Source organism: Phodopus roborovskii, unplaced genomic scaffold, assembly GCF_943737965.1.
Source record: "Phodopus roborovskii unplaced genomic scaffold, PHOROB, whole genome shotgun sequence".
Lineage (NCBI taxonomy): Eukaryota > Metazoa > Chordata > Mammalia > Rodentia > Cricetidae > Phodopus > Phodopus roborovskii.
The window spans coordinates 34927054-34946175 of NW_026125052.1; the positions used below are offsets into that span (position 1 = coordinate 34927054).

General features: G+C 43.7%; 1 protein-coding gene across 1 annotated transcript in view; it reads left to right on the plus strand.

Annotated features, from left to right (window-relative positions):
• Tbcd (tubulin folding cofactor D) overlaps nucleotides 1-19122 on the plus strand; it is a 153977-nt gene that overhangs the window by 98945 nt on the left and 35910 nt on the right. Inside the window, exons 15-18 of the mRNA XM_051182690.1 lie at nucleotides 772-829; nucleotides 8038-8067; nucleotides 11742-11827; nucleotides 18337-18417. Coding sequence (XP_051038647.1) covers nucleotides 772-829; nucleotides 8038-8067; nucleotides 11742-11827; nucleotides 18337-18417 — 255 coding nt within the window. The remainder of the gene's footprint in view (nucleotides 1-771; nucleotides 830-8037; nucleotides 8068-11741; nucleotides 11828-18336; nucleotides 18418-19122) is intronic.

Below are 19122 nucleotides of genomic sequence, written 5' to 3' on the forward strand. Positions count from 1 at the left end.
GATATATCTCCCTGTAAAATCCCGAGGATCCCATTTTGGTCTCTATCCTGCTAACCTCATCTAATCCTCTTCATGTGTCATATCTGTCAACCCTAGATGTAGACACTGCACGACCTATCATGCCTCACACTGGGTTGAGCCTGTGGGCGTTGTTGAAACCATATGTTTGGGGCAAGCTGCCTGCAGGGTGCATAGAGCTCTTGCTGTTCAATGTGGCTTGGGAGGCATAAGCAGCCATGGTCTAGGAGTGTTGGTGTCAGCCACCCACTTGTGACCATTTGTACACTACCAATTCTCATCCCCTTGCACCAAAGACATTTTTCTCTAAGACACTAGAGGCTCAGGGCACACCATCTAAGGACATTTGTTAGGGCTGGGGGTTTAATGCTTGGCATCTTAGAGGTCACTTAAACCCGTTGTAGCTTCTAGGAACCTTGAGCTTCCTGCTGTCTGTGAGGCTCTTTCACAGCAAGTGAACAGTGGGAGGGTGTCTCATGGTCTGGGCACAGCTTTGGGTTATCAGGAATTCTGTCTACGTTTTTAGAGAAAGGGTTTCCTGTTGGCCCGATGTTCAGTCATCAGGTGAGACTGGCCAGGCAGTAGTTCCAGAGATGCTCCTGTCTACATCTCCAGCACTGGGATTTTTAGCATGCACCACCTCACCAACATTTTTATGAGGGATCTCATCCAAGACAAGCAGTTTACTGACTGAGTTATTTTCCCAGACCTTGCATATTTCATTTTAATTAATCATTTCCCTTGTTTTTACAGTGCACTGGTCATTGCTACCATATTTGACCGAAATGTGAACTGCAGAAGAGCAGCCTCTGTAAGTTTCATTGTTCCCAGTATATTCCTTTCCTGGAGGTGGGGGTGTAACTATTGTAATGTCCTGTATGTGGGCCTCTGTGTTCCTGGAAAACCCATTCCCCATGGCAGCAAAGGAGAGCATTAGCACAAATGATAAAAATGCAGAGGCAGATAGTAGGGTTCAAGCTGAAGATCAGAAAAGCAAAGCAGCCAGCCATTGCTCATACCTCTACCAAGGCTGAAATGGAGCTCCTGTCTTCTCTGTGACTAGAAACTGAATCTTACATGAGACCTTTTGCTTCTTCCTTATATACCTCTCTAGAGCTGGGATTGAAGGCATGAGCTATGTTACTCTTTTAGACCGATACACTCTTGTGTAGCCCAGGTGGTCTTGGACTCAAAGAGACCCATATGCCTCTGTCTGCCTAGTCCTGGGATTGAAGGTATGTGCCACCACTGCCTGGCATCGATGGCTAACTAGTATGGCTAGCTTTGCATTCTGATCCCCAGGCAAGCTTTATTAAATCATAAACAGTGTATCACCACAGAGATCAGATGGAAGAACTGAGTAAAGCAGTCATTATGGCAGCACTTACGGGGCATTTACTGTGGGATCCTTGGGGAAGTCAAGGTTCAAGGCCTCCATCCAGTGCTGCTGAGAGAGCCACAGTCAGCTGTGGTGAAATATCTTGAACAAGTACAGGTGAACAGGTTTCTGACAGTAACCAGACCAAGTTCAGGATAGCCCAAGCTCTTCAGAGGAGGAGAAATTTATCCTGTGACTGTAACCCAAATGCCATGGCAGGGCTGGTCCAGGGATGGCAGAATGGGACACTGGAGGCTTTGTGCTCTAGGAGGAGCTGTTACTAAGCTGTGGTTAGCTCTGCTTTCCTGGCCACATTCGAGTGGATCCCCCTGGGTGAGCTTTGGCCTTACAGCTGCCTGTGGGCCTTGTGTTTGAACTCAGTTACCCAGGTTCCCTGGGATCCAGCTTTTGGGATGGGTTTGGGTTGGGGGAGCCTGATTAGCTCTGTGTGCCAACAGAGGTGTTGGCTAGGGCTGTTGATGAGACCAGAGTCTCATGAATTGCAAGGGAAAGAGACTGAGATGTTTTCCCAGGGTTGCTATAGCTGGCTGCTGTGATGAGTGACTGAGGCCCGGTCTATGAGTGCTGCAACTGAAAGGACCAGGCTCTGTCAGGAGTGCTGTGATGTCTTAGCAGTCTGGGGCTGAGTCTTCCTCTCATAGACAGGCGAGCAGCTGAACACATTTGTGGTACTCAGGAATGTGGGGGAAGCCTCTGAGAGAGCTGTAGGGTGAAACCTGCAGCTGGCTCTGAGCTCTGTGAGCTGGGAGTTTAGAGTTCCCATGAGCACAGACGTTCCACACCTTGTCTCAGCTGGTCATAGACACAGACTGTGGGAGATACACTAGTACAGCTGCTCAGACTGAGGGAAAGGACAGGGGTGCTAGTGTGCGGGTGGGGTTTGTTAAAAGTAGGGGGGGGTCTGTGGTTGAGTTGGCAATGTTGCAGATGTATCCTGTGGGGTAGGAGCCAGGCCTCACAGTAGGATGGAGAGGAGTCTCGGGAAAAGAATTTCAGAATCGGTTCATGAGGGTGATTAGTCTTTTGTTCAGGTACTTTTGTCTGCAGTTGAACTGAAGATGAATTAACACCGTGGAGGGTTAGAAGTGTTTCTCTTTTATTTTGTACCACAGTTTTTAAGAGATTAATGTTTTTCTACTTTAATTTATTTGGCAGTATTTGCCTTAAGAACCCATCTAGGCATTTTTTGTTTTTGAAAAAAGTTCCACTATTTTCACTTAATACAGATCTGCCCAGCTTTCTTGTTCTCAAGATGAGCCTCTTGTGTTGTTAAGTGAAGTGATTTGGTGTTATCAAAGGCTTCAGCTGATTTCATCTTCTCTATCACAGTGGTCCCTGCTCTTGTTCAATTGCCGGTCAGAATTGATGGAGTTTCTGTCTGTTACTTGGCTGCTGGCCTACAGCTGGTCTGCACTCACACCCTGTGTTCCCAGTTCCTGTGTATCCATTGCTGCCTCAGCTATGTGTTTAGCATGTTAGCCAGTGTGTTGGGCACTCATATGTGAAAACCTACTATGAAGGGCTTAAAAAGTACAGCTGTTCAGTGCCGAATCGTAGCACCTCAGCCAAGGGGTAGGGCATGCTTCTGGCATTCTGGTCAGGTGACTTTTGAGGTCCTGCTGGCACAGGTCTCTGCCTACATCTGCACCAAGAAGCAGCCAGGATGCAAGCACCCTGCCCAGAGTCCTTTAAAATTCTCAGCAGTCCCAGAGGGACTCCATTTTGTCTACAGTGTTAATAGGAACCCAGTGATTTCTTGGGAGGCCTTAGCACTCTTATTCTCATAGTTAACTGATAGGCAGTGACTGTAAGTCTGTAAGTCTGTAAGTCTGATTATAATAAAATTTTAAGCTAAATCTGTACTAATATATTATTATGTTTTCTTTATTGTTTTCTGTAACCTTAGACATATTTATGGGAAGCAATAATAAAATCAAAGCCCTATGACTTTATGTGACCTGGGATAAGGTGAAATAAAACTCTATAAATTTGTTTTTTTTTAAACTTGAAGTTAAAACACTATTAAACTAGTAAATTCTTTGTGTTCCTTTTGAATTTAGCATTATTTACATAGTAGACTATAGGATTCAAACACAGGAAGGTGAGAAACACCTCCATCTGAGGCCCATTTGAAGACATAAATGTTCTGAGTGGACCAAGAGCATCTTGTCAGGAAGCTGCTGCTTCAGGCAGCTGCTGCTTCAGGTGGACTCTTCAGCTTCTTGACTGACACCTTTCCAGGCTTTCTCTTTCTGGGTGTGTGAGATATCTGTTTACCTGGACAGAATCCAGGAGGTGAAATGCCCAGACGGTGCCAGTTCGTGGCCTTACCTTTCAGCTGTTGTTGGCTGACCGACCCGTCCCCTCTTCCTGGTTCCCTTGTGTCTGGTGGCCACAATGCTTCTGAGGAAATAGGGCCATTGTCTTGGAAACTTTCATGTTGCCGGCTCTTTATGGTGGTCAACATTCGGGGGCTGGACAGAGCAGTCCTGGTATTGCTTGGTGGAAAGGATTAGTTACATGTTGCTAGCTATTCCAGGTTTTGCATGCTAGATGGTATCCAGCAGGCTAGATTTGCTGACTCTGTGAAAAGGCCTGTCCCTCTCCTGAGGACAGGAAATGGGTGTGACTCTTGTGGGATCCTTGGGATGAAGAATGGAGAGGAGATAAGAACAGAGAGGGAGAGGGAGGGTGGGTGAAGGAGAGAGGAGAGAGAAGCAGTAGTCAAAAGCTTTCAGTTTTTTCACAGTATTTCATTTTAATTCTTGTATTACTTTTTGCCTTTTATTTTGACATTATTGGGATTCACATAGAGTTATGAGAATATAGTAAAATCTACTTGCCCTTTTACCCTGCTTTCTACTGGGTAACATCATAGGTTATGCATCTCTCCCATCCTGCATTTGCTTATAAAATAACACCCTGAGGTTTAATATTAATTATAATTGCTTGGCCAATGGCTCAGCCATATTACTGACTAGCTCTCACAATTAAATTAACTCATTTTTACTAATCTGTATATTGCCACATTGCCAAGGCTCAGGAGATCTTGTCCCTTTCCCCATCTCCAGAACCCCATATGTGTTTCTCTTAGGGTCCTCCTTGTTTCTTGGCTTCTCTGGAGTTTAGATTGTGGACTGGTTATCCTTTGCTTTATGTGTAATGTCCACATACCATGCTTTTCTTTCTGTGTCTGGGTTACCTTACTCAAGATGGTTTCTTTCAGTTCCATTCATTTGCCTGTGAATTTTAAGATTTCATGTTTTTTCCCCGCTGAGTAGTACTCTATTGTGTAAATGTACCACTGAAACTATTCTTACATATAAGCAGCATGACAAATTTCTTGTTTAAAAAAATGTCTCACTCTGTCTATGGGGCCTCTGGTAGTAGAACCATATTTATCCTTAGTGTAGACTTTTGGAGCCCATGCCGCATAGAGGGATACTCCCTTACCTTAGACACATGGAGGGGAGGGCCTAGGCCCTGCCCCAAATGATGCCACAGACTTTGATGATCCCCCATAGAAGGCTTCACCCTCCATGGGGAGCAGAAGAGGGATGGGGGGGTTGGTGGGGGAAGATGGGAGGGAGAGTGAACTGGGATTAATATGTAAAATAAGATTGTTTCTAATTTAAATAAAAAACAAAACAAAACAAAATGCCCCACTGAAAAGGGTGAAGAATGGTGGTCATGGGCATTATTAGTTCCACTCTGAAGAAGCAGTGAAATCCTCGTTGAGCCATTACTTCAAGGTTGCACAGTTATAGCTCCTTTCAAAATTTTTAGCTAAATTCCCATAGTGAACTGAAAGAGGACTTTTCTGGCCCAATAAGAGTGAAGTGTTCTTTGGAATGAAGCAAGATATTGGATACTGTAAAGTAACACCTAGCTGGGCTGAATCATACACGATTGAACTTTCAGTGAATATACCATGTGGCAATTCATGCCTGATGCCACAGCTATTTAGAAGATAAAAGAACACAAATACATCTTGATCCCTATAGGAGACACGACAGCTGTATCCTAGGGAGAGTTCATAGGCTTGAAGTGGCAGGTTTCTCATGCCAACAAAATGTGTCATTTTAATATCTACCCCAGTATAAGTCACAGGATTGAGTTATGTTAAGAAAACCATGAGCTGATGCAAAAAAAAAAAAAAAAAAAAAAACAAACAAAACACAATGAGTCCTCCCAACACGGCAGAGATCTTCACACTGGCTGCAAAATTTGACCCAAGGGCTCACAGGAAACAGGATGTCATAGTTTCTGTTTCTGAGGGTGTGTGCCTAGAGTACAGTTTTTGGGTCCCTTCTTCCAGGGTGCTGCTAACTGTTCCCCAAGGTGGCTGTATTATAACGGGGTCTCCCCATCTCTGCTGAGATGTGGCAAGGGTTGCCTGGTTTCTTCCTGGCCACTGTGCTGTTTTAGTCTTGCTGATGTGTGTGTGTGTGTGTGGTTTTAGTTTTCTTTTCTCTGATGATGCTGAGGCTATTTGAGGTGCTCATTTGCTGTCTAGGTCCTCCTGAGTAAGATGTGTCTCTACAATTCTTAGTCATAGTCTAATTGGATGGTTAGTTTTTTTTATTGCTGGGTTTTGGGAGTTCTTTTTGCATTCTAGATATTTGTCCTTTATATTGGATGTGTGGCGAATCCCTTGTCTGTGGTTGTTTTCATCCTCCTCACAGGAATCTTCTTTTTGAGTGAGGTTTCAGTCTTGTTTATCTCTGTCTTTGGTGTGTGCTTTCAGTGTAAAGGCTGCTAACCACTTGTTCCCAGCGTTCTTCTGTTTCCTGTCTGTCTAACCTAACCTCTTATTTTCAAGGTTTTTCAACACAAATCTCGTGTTAGTTTTTAATTTCTTTTGAAGACGTCCCTGCTTGTTTAGGTTGACATTGTATCTTTATATTACCTTTCTTTGGCCTTCCTCTCTCTCTCCCTCCTTCCCCTCCCTTCCCTGCCCTCTTCCCTTCTCCTTCCCTCCTTTCTTTCCTTATTGACTGCAAGGACCAGGCAGTGGTAGCGCTCACCTTTAATCCCTCTGTTCTGGAGACAGAGGCAGGTGGGTTTCTAAGTTCCAGATCAGCCAGGACTACACAGAGAAACCCTGTCTCAAACAAAAACAAAAACACAAACAAAACGAAACAAGAAAAGAATTGACTTCAAGGAGCTGAAGCACTAACTGTTCTTGCAGAAAACCTGTTTGATTCTGAGCATCCACGAGGTTGCTTACACCATCCCTAACAGCAGTAAAGGGATCCAGTTTCTAACCTCCCTGGGCACTAGGTATGCATGGATACATGCCGAAGGAGATTTTCTCCATCTATCTCAGTCGCACTGGATTGGTTTTCTCTCTACTCACTGGGTCCCACAGCCACTTAATGAAATGGCCACTCTAAGACTTAATATCAGTTACAGTTGTTTAGCCAATGACTTAGGCTTCTTACTGGCTAGCACTCTCTTAATTATTAACCTATTTCTATTAATCTGTGTATCTTCATGTGGCCTTGTCTTACCAGATAAAATACGCAGATATATAAAGAAAAAAGTAAACCTTAAGGGGGGGGCAACAGCAAAAACATCTCATTTCCCCCATTTTGGAAGCATCTAGCTAGTCACCTAGACCTCTGTCCTACCATGAGGCTCTGTCCTGCAGATGCCCCGCATTTCTGTCCTGGTCCTTACCAGTCCTGTGGGGTTGATGCATAGATCCTAGACTCCTGTGGCTTAGTTTGCTCTCTTTATGTACACCTGTGCTTGCTTGCTCTCAACCCCCAACTCACGTTGGAATGTCTACTTTGGTAAGGGCTGTTTCTCTGCCACCACTGCCTTTCCCCGAGTCTGTTCTCACCTCTGCTTGCTAGGATGGTGCATGTTTCATGGTCGCGTACGGCTTTACTCCAGTTCCACATGGAGCTTGTGTCTACAGCTGTCTCTAATCCTGATTGGAACTCAGCTGTGGTTGCCTTGGAGAAAGTTTGAAACTCCACTGGATAATAAACTGGGCATGAGGTTTCATTGTCATTTTGTTCAGACAGTCGTAGAACAGAGTGAGAGTCAGGAAAAGTTGTCAACGAGGAAAGAAGAGTTTACCTAGAAGTGCTTAATTTTGTTCAAGTTCACATGGTACATTTTCAGTCCCGATTTTGTGCCTGGCATGCAGGACTTAGGTAGTTCAGAGAGTTGGTTGGAGACAGGATTGTACCCTCTAGGAGGCAGCTCTGAAGTGTTGGGGAGGTGGTAAGTTGTGTTCGTGGAGTTCCTAAAGATGTTTTAGGACTTGACTTCTACTTACTGACCTATGTATATAGTTTGTTCTCAGAGTTGTATTCTGGGACCTTCACTGGGATGTTAGTGTGAAAATGTATTTCCAGTGAAAGGCCACTCTTGGGTATCTGATTTTATAAATAGAATTCTTAAACTGTGGTTTTAAAGAGTACCAGGACATAAAAACAGTGACAAACCACCCTCAGGGCTCTGGTCAGCCAACAAAGGGGACTTTTATTTAAAAAGTAAAGCCATGGGTCATTTACACTGTACTGTGTTTGTTTTGAATTTATCTTCTGATGTTTAGCAGAAGCAAACCTCACTCACCTGTTCTGTTTGTTCTTTTTGCTCCTTAGGCTGCCTTCCAGGAGAACGTGGGGAGACAGGTATGGCCACTTTATAAATCTTTATTTCTGAAACTTCCTGTAGGCTTAGAGGTGGGAATCTTGACAACTTTAGTTTCATATCTTCTTGTACTGTTGGGTGTGGGTAATGAATGTGTGTCACCTCAGAGCAAGCTAATAAGCATGGCAGTCCTGATCCCAGACCCACCATAATATGACCAGGGAGAACTGATTCCCAGGAACCGTTTGGGAGACCCTGTATGAGTGTTTGATGCAGGTAGGATCTGGCTTCACATTCTGCTGTGGGCTATACACGAGTCCGATACCAGGACTCTATCCTGGTGAGTCCCTGGATTTTATAGGCCTCAGCTTTTCCCTAGCTTGTGATTTATTTGGAGGCTGGGTTCTGGCCTCACCTTCCAAAAGCTTTGACCATACAGCTGCTCTTGATATTCACCGGTGGTGTAGCTGTGCTTGGGGCTGCCTAAACCATGCCTGTGCCTCTTGACACCCATCACAGGCCTTGAAAGTAGGGTTTTGATTCATTCATGTGTAAGATTCTGGCACACTGGAGTGTATGGTCAGACTTATGGGAGGCTGGAGAGGGACTAGAGCAGTGGTTCTCAACTATGGGTCGTGACTCCTTGGGAGTTGTTGAATAACCCTTTCACAGGGCTTACCTAAGACCATTAGAAAACACAGATATTTACATTACAATTCACAACAGTAGCAAACATGAAATAGCAATGAAAATAATTTTATGAATGGGGGTCATCACAACAGGAGGAACTATATGAAAGGGCTGCAATATTAAGAAGGTTGAGATCTACTGGGTTAGAGACTGGGAAAAGTGGCAGCTATCAAGATGAATCTGGACAGGGAGGAGAGTTCCTGAGTGACACCAGCTAAGAATGATTGCTCTAAGGCTTCATGATAGAAGGTGGCTTGGGTGGTTGTTAATGTTACAGGTGAGGACGGTAAAAGGATGGTGTGCAGAATAGGCTGTGTGTGAAGGATGATGGAGCGTGGGGATGTGGGGCAATAATATTGTCAGAAGCCATATGCTTGTAGTAGAGGATGCGGAATGCTTGGAATAGTTCAGGAAGTAACAGGCTGCCCAGTCAACCCCTGCCTCTGGAGGGGGGGGGGTCCTTACGCTTTCCCTTGAATTGGCCTGCTGGAGATGTAGGTCTTTGTGTGTGTGTGTGTGTGGGTGGGTGGGGGTGGATGTGTGCTCTGTTCCCTTCCTGTAGCCTGCAGGATCTTTGCAGGTTATGATTGTCCAATGGGCAGTTGTCATGTCTAGGACCAACATGAGGCTGTTTGGATTGTTCCTGGGTCATAGTTCTGTGCAGGTGTTTTTCCAAGACTACATGCTATCATGTATTCAAGTGAGAAATCTGGGGTGCAGGGTGTTGAGGTTCTTTTCTGGGGAAGAGAGGACAGCCACCTGACCAGACAGAGCCTTAGCCTATTGCTTGCTCTGTTTTGGGGTGATATGGATACTGCTGACCACAGTGTAGATTTGCCCATCCTCCTCCTTGGTCACAGCCAAACCTGAGCTCCACTTGCCTGCCAGTTACATGCTATTGTCTTCTTGTGAATCAGGCTGCAGTGGTACCTTTGCCTGAGCTGTGCGTTTCTCTCTCATTGTTATGTATGAGTCTGGGTTCTCATTGATAAATAATTACATAATCCAAAGCATTTTGTTAAAGCAAAAAGTTTTAACTTGTTGCAGAAAGGTTCAAAGCCACCCCCACCCCTGTTTTGTTCATTGAGCTAGGGTTTCTCTGTGTAGACCAGACTGGCTTCAAACTCACTAAGATTCACTTGCCTCTGCCTCCAGAATTCTGGGATTAAAGGTGTGGGCTACCACCAGCCACTGCAAAGCTACTCTTAATTCAGCAAGCAAGCACTCCTAGTACTTTTAACCCAAGGCAATAGGTTCTGTGCCTCACAGACTGACTGGTTAGAGCTTGGTCTCATGTTACTTGATTGGCAAATTCAAAGTGGACCAGCAGTTTGCTAGGAAGAATGAAATTTGAACATATATCTTGACTTTACCAATATGTTATCTGAAGGGATTCTAGCTAAATGGTGTCTTTACCAATTTCTTTAAACATTGAATTTCCTCTGTCTTTTTTTCTTTTTTTTTTTTAAACTCTGATAGAAAAGACACATTTCCCACACCATAAAGTGGGCACTGTGGCTGAACCAGGAGCCACACTCCAGTCACTGTACTCCAGCTCAACCGCCCCCTCCCCCCCATGACTTACTGGTTCATAAGGCATCTCAGTTCATCCTCCTCCTCACAGGCAGAGAGTTGGGGCAGTCTTTCTAGGAGGGCTGTTTTCTGGGTAGTGTTTGTGAAGTTGTGAGATTTTTAATGAACAGGCTCCAGGATTGGCTTGCAAAAGGGTGCAGAAGGCATTGAGGGTAAAAATGAAGGTCGTCTGCATGGACGAGTTGCTTCCTCTACTGGCTTTGTTTTCCAGCCCTGGCTGGTAATAGTGGCTTTTCCTCTCAGCCTGTGCCTGGGGTATCCCTAAGGGCAGAGGCCATGGAGCAGGAAGCTGGCAGACCTCAGATGTTTTACTTGGGCCTGTGTTTTTAGCTGTTCTGGATCCCATATGGGTGATGCATCCCACCATGTCCTCAGACTAATTAGCATTTATATGTAGCTTGAGGAATAAACTGTTTTTGACATTGTCTCCATGGTAATAAATAGCCTAGATTTCACATGGAAATTTAGACTCAAATTGTAAATGTCTTTATTTAGTGTCAGTTTCTTTGGATCTGGTCATATACATGCATGTGATATAGATATACCTCTGATCTGTTTTGAGCTGGCTGTGCAGAGGGGTGACACCTTATATGTGAGTAGATTGCTCCCAGTGTGAGATGTGGCGGGTGCTTGGCGCTTTTCTTGGCTTTTGCTTGTCGGACTTGTGACAGCTTTGTGCACAGATAGGGAACCTCATCTGTTACTGGGATGGAGCCACCTCTGGGCTAATAGCTGCAAGACTTTCTACATTTGGCTACAACTTTTCTACATTTACATTTTTAAAGAAAGTTATTTATATAGTTTCTAGATTATATGTATATTTTTACCTGTAAGTGATAATGTTAGAGAATGCCAGTCCTGTGATGATTTTAGGGCTGGGGCTCCACTAGGAGCATTCTTGGTTGGGGAGAATAGAGGAGCCTGCTTCTTGTTTTTGAGTTTGGGGAACTGATGGCTTCTTTCCTTGATGATCTGAGAGGTTGACTGTTAGCCCTGAGAGTGATTGTTTCTCTCAGCCTCATTCACCCTTGTCACAGGTAGAGAGGTGTGGGCCCTACTCCAGGTTTCAAAGCCAGGCAGGGGCTTGCCTGCCCTCCTTTGGCAGTTCTGCTCCATCAGGCTTTGGAATCGAGGGCTGTACTGTTGTCTTTGTGACCAGAAAGGGGGACCAAGTTCCAAGAGTGGCCATGTCAGCACTGTTGAGACCCAGTGTCTTTTTAAAGAAAGGACTTTCATAGCATTGAAATTGAAACAGTGGGTTTGCAGAATGAGCTGTACCAAGTACAGCATGTGGCCAGGCAGGATAAACACTGACATACCAGCTGGGCATTCCATGAGCCACGTGGCTCAGCTTTGGCTGCCCTGATTCGTGCATGTGACCAGTGATTTCACATGCCACTTCTCACTTTTTCTTTACTTTTACTTTTTCCAGGGTACTTTCCCTTATGGAATTGATATTTTGACTACCGCAGACTATTTTGCAGTTGGTAACATATCTAACTGTTTCCTGGTTATAAGGTAAGTTTTAATGTGTGCAATATAACTGTAGTTTAGTCTCTTTGTCTTGGGTGCCAAACATCAGCTTCTACCATCTCTTCCTCCATTATACTGTGGTCTACTTGGTGTGAATATAGCTCAAGTTGTAGAGAGGAGAAACTTGAGTGGGAACAGTTACTGAAACTGTTCTCATACCGACTTGATGCTCAGTGGTACATGTCGTAGAAGGTGCCTGCTCACACTTCAGTGTGGTGATTAGACCTTCACATCTGCCCTGCTCAGTCTTCTCCTTGTTGCCATCCTAGGTTGGTGCTGTTCTGCAGACCTTGGTACCATGCAGGGAATAGCCACAAGCACAGCTACGTTTGTCCCTCTGTGTGACAGCTTTCCCACCAGGTGTCACAAATGTATTGGTCTTTCAAAATGATATTTTGGATTCAAAGTGACTGTGTATCTTCTAGTTGTTTTTGTGTGTGTGTCGGAGTTGTAATTATCTGATTGTCAGATCCGTAAGAAAGATGATTGAGAAATCAGGTCAAGGAATAAATATTTATACCCATAACTGCTGTTTTCAGAAATCACATCGAATTGTTTTTACTTATATAACTTAAGTGCTAGGGAATAGTTTCACACTGTAATAGTAAAGTGAAAAGGGTGTGCTTTTCGGAAGTGGAAGAAACATGCCAAGTACATTTTTTAAGAAAGTTCCTGACTATTTTATACCCTGGAGGTAGATTTCCTAACAGCCCTGCTGTGCAGACCATGCAGAATTTACACTTCTCCATAATCAGCCTGGACAGACTTTAAAAAATAAATAAATAAATAAATAAACAACTAAAAATAAAAAAGTGATCAACCCCTTTCCCAGGAAGAATGTGACCAAACTTGCCTCTTCTGCATGCCATTACCCCATGCTATTACCCCTCAGCCAGCACTCTGTGCCTTGTGTCCATGTGTTCTTTGTTCTCTGATCATTAGGGCTTGGATGTTGTATGTGAGGTTCTGTGACCTTTTTTGGAGTTTGTTAGGTGAAATAGCTGATAGTTAAGTTGAGCTTTGGCAAATTCTACTTGTTGCTAAGGTTTCCACACCAGTCTAAAATGTAACATATCATTATGTCCATTCACTGAAAATACATGAGAATGTGACCTAGCCCTAGTGTGTTCCTTCTCCAGTACATTGGACCTGTGTGATGCTCAGGTCTGAGCAACAGATCAGCTGCTGTCTTATGAGGGCAGTCCAGTAACAGGTGTTATCACATCCTAGTACCGCAGGGCCTCTGACCAGGGTATCATCTCCCCAGCTGGACCCCGGAGGGCCATGTTGTGGGGCCTTAGTAAGCCATGGGGTGAAGTAGGAACATAGTTCCTGTGCTGGATTTTATAGCAACTTGACATAAGCTAAAGTCATCTGAGAGGAAAACCACAATTAAAGAAAATGTCTCCATATAAATCTGGCTATAGGTAAGCTTGTAGGCATTTTCTTAATTAGTGATTGATGGGGGAGGGCCCAGCTTTTCTTTTCTCTTTTCCCTTCCCTTTCCCTCTTTTCTTTTCTCTCCTTTTGTTTTTTCAAGACAGGGTTTCTGTGTATTGCTTTGGAGCCTGTCCTAGAACTCGCTCTGTAGACCAGGCTAGCTTCAAACTCACAGAGATCCTCCTGCCTCTAACTCCCAAGTGCTGGGATTAAAGGTGTGCACCACCAACGCCCGGCTGGCCCAGCCTGCCTAGGCCGGTGGTCCTGGGTTCTATAAGAAAACAGACTGAGCAGGCCATGATGTCGAAGCCAGTAAGCAGCACCCCTCCATGGGCTCTGCATCACTCCTGCCTCCAGGGTACTGCCCTGTTTGGGATCTTGTCCTGACTTCCCTGGAAGATGAACAGAGATGTGGAAGTGTAAGCCCAAAAATTCCTTTCCTCCACAAGTTGCTTTGGGTATGGTGTTTATTGTAGCAATAGAAAACCCAACTAAGATAGTCCCCAAATGCAATAAGCTTGTTCAGCACTGTGTTCTGGTGAATTAGAAACTGATGTAGAAGTTGGTCCTCTGGAGCAAGTGGTGTTGGGGTAGTAGGCTATAAAGGGTATCAGGAAGGGACTGGGTACCGGATGGGCCCTCTCTGTCGGTGTTGAATTGTAAGTACCTGTGGCAGTCTTCACTTGGGCAGGATCCAGGTTGTTATAGAGGGATGTAGTTGGAGGTTTTTCCTCTGTCTCTCCTGGTCCCGCTGTACTGGTTTCTCTCCTGCCCACTGGGTTCCCACAACCATTTATGAAATAATACTCTAAGGCTAATATTAAAGTATACTTGTTTGGCCAATGTCTCAGACCTATTACTGGTTGAAATGGGTTATAAGTTAACCCATTTCTATTAATCTATGTATTGCCACGAGGCTGTCACTTATTGGTAGGGCTCCAGCATGTTATTCCTTTTGTGGCTACATAGCATCTCCCTGACTCTGCCTTCTTTCTCTCAATAACTCTGGATTTCCCGCCTAGCTATATTTTGCCTGGCCATTGGTCAAAACAGCTTTATTCATCAACTAATCAAAGCAACACATATTCACAGCATACAGGACATCCCATATCATCTCCCCTTTTCTATCATTAAAAAAGGAAGGTTTTACCTTTAACACAGTAAAATTACATGTAGCAAAAGGTCAAGCAAGAATTATAGTTTAATGTTTAGTCCATTTGTATTTGGCAAAATTAAAGAAAATAAATTATTATCTATCTTTGTGAGTCTAAAGTTTTATATCTAATTTACCTTTTATTATAACCAAAGAAACAGAGAGAAACTGGTCCAGGCAAGACAGACAAAAACTTCCAACTACAGAGGAAGTTCCTCTGAGCTAGGTTTTCTGCTATGTAGACCAGAATCAAAGGTGTGGGTCACCATTGCCTAGCTGACCAGGAGACTGGGAGAAGACATAAGTGGCTTTTCCTAGGGGACTGACAGGAATGGGGCCACATCACCAAAGACCTTGGCTACAAAGTTCTATGGCATGTCCCTTGCATGCACAATAGCCAGGTCCATAACCAGGCAGCAACCCTAAAGCCTGCACAGGGCCAGGGAAGGGCAGGATTCCAGAAAAGCATAAAACAATTGGTGCCTCACAGAAGAAGGGAGCAGAGAGAGGGGAGACCAGACCATCAGAGGCCAATCCCAGCTCTGCCACCAGCAATGAGGCAGATGCAGTTGGATTTCTGTGGGTCGAGGCCAGCCTGGTCTACAGAGCGAGTTCTAAGACAGGCTCCAAAGCTTGAAAACAAAACAGAACAAGTTTACTCAGTCTACTTATATTTGCATATGGATAGGTTGGCTGATTATGTGAGGAGCATCACTGGTCCACTGTTCAAGTAGTATATGTTTCCTGAGTGGGAGCACAGATCATCTGGATACTGTGATCTCAGTAGATCCTCAGGACCAATCAATATTTATAAATGCTGTGTGGTTGATACAACTTTTTACTTATGTGTTGTATATGACAATATTATCAAAAGTGAAGTTATGGTCTAGGGTATACTTGCTTATTAGCATATGCAGGCCCTAGGTTCCACGCCCAGCACTGCAGCCAAACAAAAACCAGAAGTGGATTTGTGGGCCAGAAGAACTTTATGTTTAGATTCCTAGGTCTTGTGGCCATTATATACAGGGCCTGCCCTGTCCACAGTAAGTCATTCCAGCTCTTGACAGTGGCAGGCCCTCGATAGTTGTTTGGTAGAGACACTAAATTCTTTTTCATTCTCTGCATGGTGGGGCTGAACTTAGCTTCTGGAGGCTGTGTGTGCATTGCCCTTGATGCTTCTGATGATTTTTTTTATGGGCCGATGTCCTTACTAAGTTGAAGGATTTGGTTATTTCAAGGAAGTCTGCTTTGATACCAGTAGAAGATACTTTTTATCTGTGTTTGCTTTGACTTTTTTTTTTTCCTTAGAAGACATTTTCTTTAGAGTTTTTGTGTTTTAATACTTCAGCTTTTATGGCTCTAGTTTTTTCATTTAATTAGAAAGGTCCACCCCACCTACAGATCATGTTTTTAAGCCCTACCTTGTTTCTAAGAGTTATTTTCCAGTGGTGCTGGGATGGAACCCATACCCTCAAGCTTGCTAGGTGAGCCTTCACACCGTGAGTTCTACCCTCAGCCATGTAACTTTTATCAGTTTACTTGCAACCCAATGTATGTCCCTCATTATTATTCAGTTAGCAAGTGCCGAGCGTACCCACTCAGGGAAACCACACTTTCACTGGGGTCTCTGTGATCTGCCCTGCCTGGCTCTGAGTGCTGGTGCTTTGCATTAATACTGCTTGCAGAGTATGTCTCCTCGTTTGAGCTCTTCCACTGAACACTGATTCCCTGTTGTGGGTGCCTCTGTATTGTGATATCCCTGCTGCTGTGGTGCGGTCAGCCTTCCTGCCAGGGTGATTAGCAGTTGGTCAGCAGTTAGGCCTTATTCATCAGAATAAAAAAAAAAAAAAAACTCAAAAATGCCTAGACTAGATCAGAGGACAGGATGTCTGACCCATGCTAGGCCTAGAGATTAGACAGAGACAGAGTGTGGGTAGGCTAAGGGTCAGTCAAACTCAACAGACTGGTCTGGTGCACAGGATCTGTTCTTATTATTTTCAGTCATGTATATGTGTTACAATCTGTGTTAGCACATACTATACATGTGTGGGCCCTTGAGAAGGCCAGAAAAGGGTGCTGGATCTGCTGTAGCTAGAGTTACAGGCAGCTGATAGCCTTCTGACATGGGTGTTGGGAACCAAACTCAGATTCTCTGCAGGAGCAGCAATGTTCTTAACCATTAAGTCCTTTCTCCTGAACTTCTTGACACAACATATAAAATGAATGAACTGCAAAATAATCATGCTAATGGAAAGAAATTAGACAAAGGTAAAAAGTCTATAACAGAAAAATAATTTGGTGGTAGATGACAAGTATGCTCATAACCTTGTTACCCATCTGACAGTTTAAGTGTCCTCCTCTGTCAGACTTAGCAAGCTTTATACTTTGTATGCATGTAACATGTGTTAATTGCACATCAATAAGGCTGTTATAAGTGATGTATAGAAAAAAGGCACAGTTGGCAAACTGTTTGCACTAAAAAATTATAAGGAAAACAAAATCCAAATAACTGGCCTACATTTGCCTAGGAACTTTACTAAACAAAAGAAACAAAAATTGAGTAAGCACATGGCAGTATGTCCAAAATAAGGTTATTAGCAAAGATGAAATGCCTTGAATGGTAAGACATTCAAAGGCTGGCTGCTGCCAATCTCAGGAAGGTATGGAGAGGCCAAAACCACACATTCACAGTTCCATACAAAGTTAAATCTCCACAAATTCCCATGTTAGTCTTTGCATCAGAGAATCAAAGTACACATCCGCATGATTAATCTGTAACACAACTCATACACCTAAGGCTCAGGAAACATCATGGAAGAGGAGGTGGGAAAATTGCAAGAAGCAGAGGACCAGAGCATCTTCTATGAGATAATGTCTTCTATGTATGACAGGAAACTATACCCATGACTGCCTAAACAAGACCTGTCCTATTACAGCAGCAGCTCACATTCCAATGTAGATGGGGAAAATCTCATAGGCTGCAACTCTAGATGAAGAGCTTTAGGCAATCAATGGCTGCTGACAGAGGCACAATCAGTCTTTTCCAGAGTCAACCTCCCCTGGCAGGTTATCCAGCTCCCAAGTGGTCAGCCTTAAGTGTATTAAATGAAACCAGCAACACTAAATGAACTCAGAGGGTATATTTAAACATACCCACCCACTAGTAGTTAAAGAGGTCATGAAATTGTAAGGAAGTCAGAGGGTGGACAGAAGGAGTTGGGGGGAGAGGGTGGGATGAAACTGATGTAAATACCATACTCATGTTTGTAATTAAAAAAAAAAAGGGTGGGGGTTCAAAAAGCCTAATTAAATAGAATAACAATAAATCTTTAAACAACAACAACAAAAAGCCAGGTTTGATGGTGCATGCTTTCAATCCCAGTGCTTGGGAAGCAGGCTGATCTTTGGTTTTGAGACCAGCCTAGGCTACATACTAAGTTCTGTGCCGCCCAGAGTAGACCCATAGTAAGACCCAGGCTTCAAACAAAAAGCCCATTCCTTTGTCCTGCCTGTGATGTGGACAGATAGACAGTCTGCTTCTCCATTAGCCTCACGTGCATGGAGTGTTCTCCTGTTCACAGTCCTGGGTACGCTACCTAGCCGTGTGCATTGTTTCTGAATGAATGCTCTCCTGTCTTGAATAGCTGAAGATGCAGGGACTGTTTGGGTCATCTGATAGGTACTTTTTACTTTTGAAGGAATGGTCAAACTATTTTTGAATGTAATTGTTTTTGTTTTCATTCTCAAGAGCAGCATATGAAGGTTCTGGCTTATCCATGTTCTTTATTTTAATCTTAATTTTTAATACATAAAATCATGGCTTAAGAGAGTTTTATACATATGTGTCATTGTACCTGCTCATATTTGTCCCTTTCTCTAGCTCTTAATGTTTTCCTTTCAGTGTGTTTATTGCTGGCTTCCAGGAATATACAAAGCCGATGATTGACCACTTGGTCGCTATGAAAATCAACCACTGGGATGGGTAAGTTTTGTGTTTTTGTGACTCTATGAAAATTCCCTCTTTCCTCCTAACAGGAGAAGTTTAATTGAGCTTATAAGTTCATGTGTATATTTTCTCATTGTAGACAAACTGTTTTAAAATAATTATTTCTGAGAAGTAATGAAAATCCCAATCTCTATGTGTGGCATGCTTGTTAATGAACTATCTGTCGCTGGTCAGGCAATTCTGAGATGTAATTATATCTGAATCCCCTTGTTATATATAATAGGGAAGCTATAGCTCAAGGACAGGACAGTCCAGGCAGCTGGAATAGCCTGGTCTCCCTGGTCGTTTGACCCGCCTCCATACTGATTCTGCTCTGCCTGGCCTCCTTAGGTATCTTATATGTTGTCACCTAAGAGCTGAGCAGACTTTATAGTGATAGTTGTCAAAATTACAGTGACAGCTTTGGGGCCTATTTCATAGGTAGTGAAAGGCAAGTGTGTAACTTAGATATATAAACATCTCTAGGCAGGCCTGGTCAGCCAACACAGAGCAGATGCTGCAGAAATTATAGTCATGGCATCCCTTCCAAATCCCAGTGTCCGAGTGGGTCTTTGTGGTTGAAAGACCCAATCTGACACTGGGGACTGTGTTTTAGCTTCCCAAGAACCAAAGGCCTTTCAAGTATTTGTTGGTTGATGCTATGCTTGTATAGCAGTGTACAGTCTGCTTTGAATTCTGTGG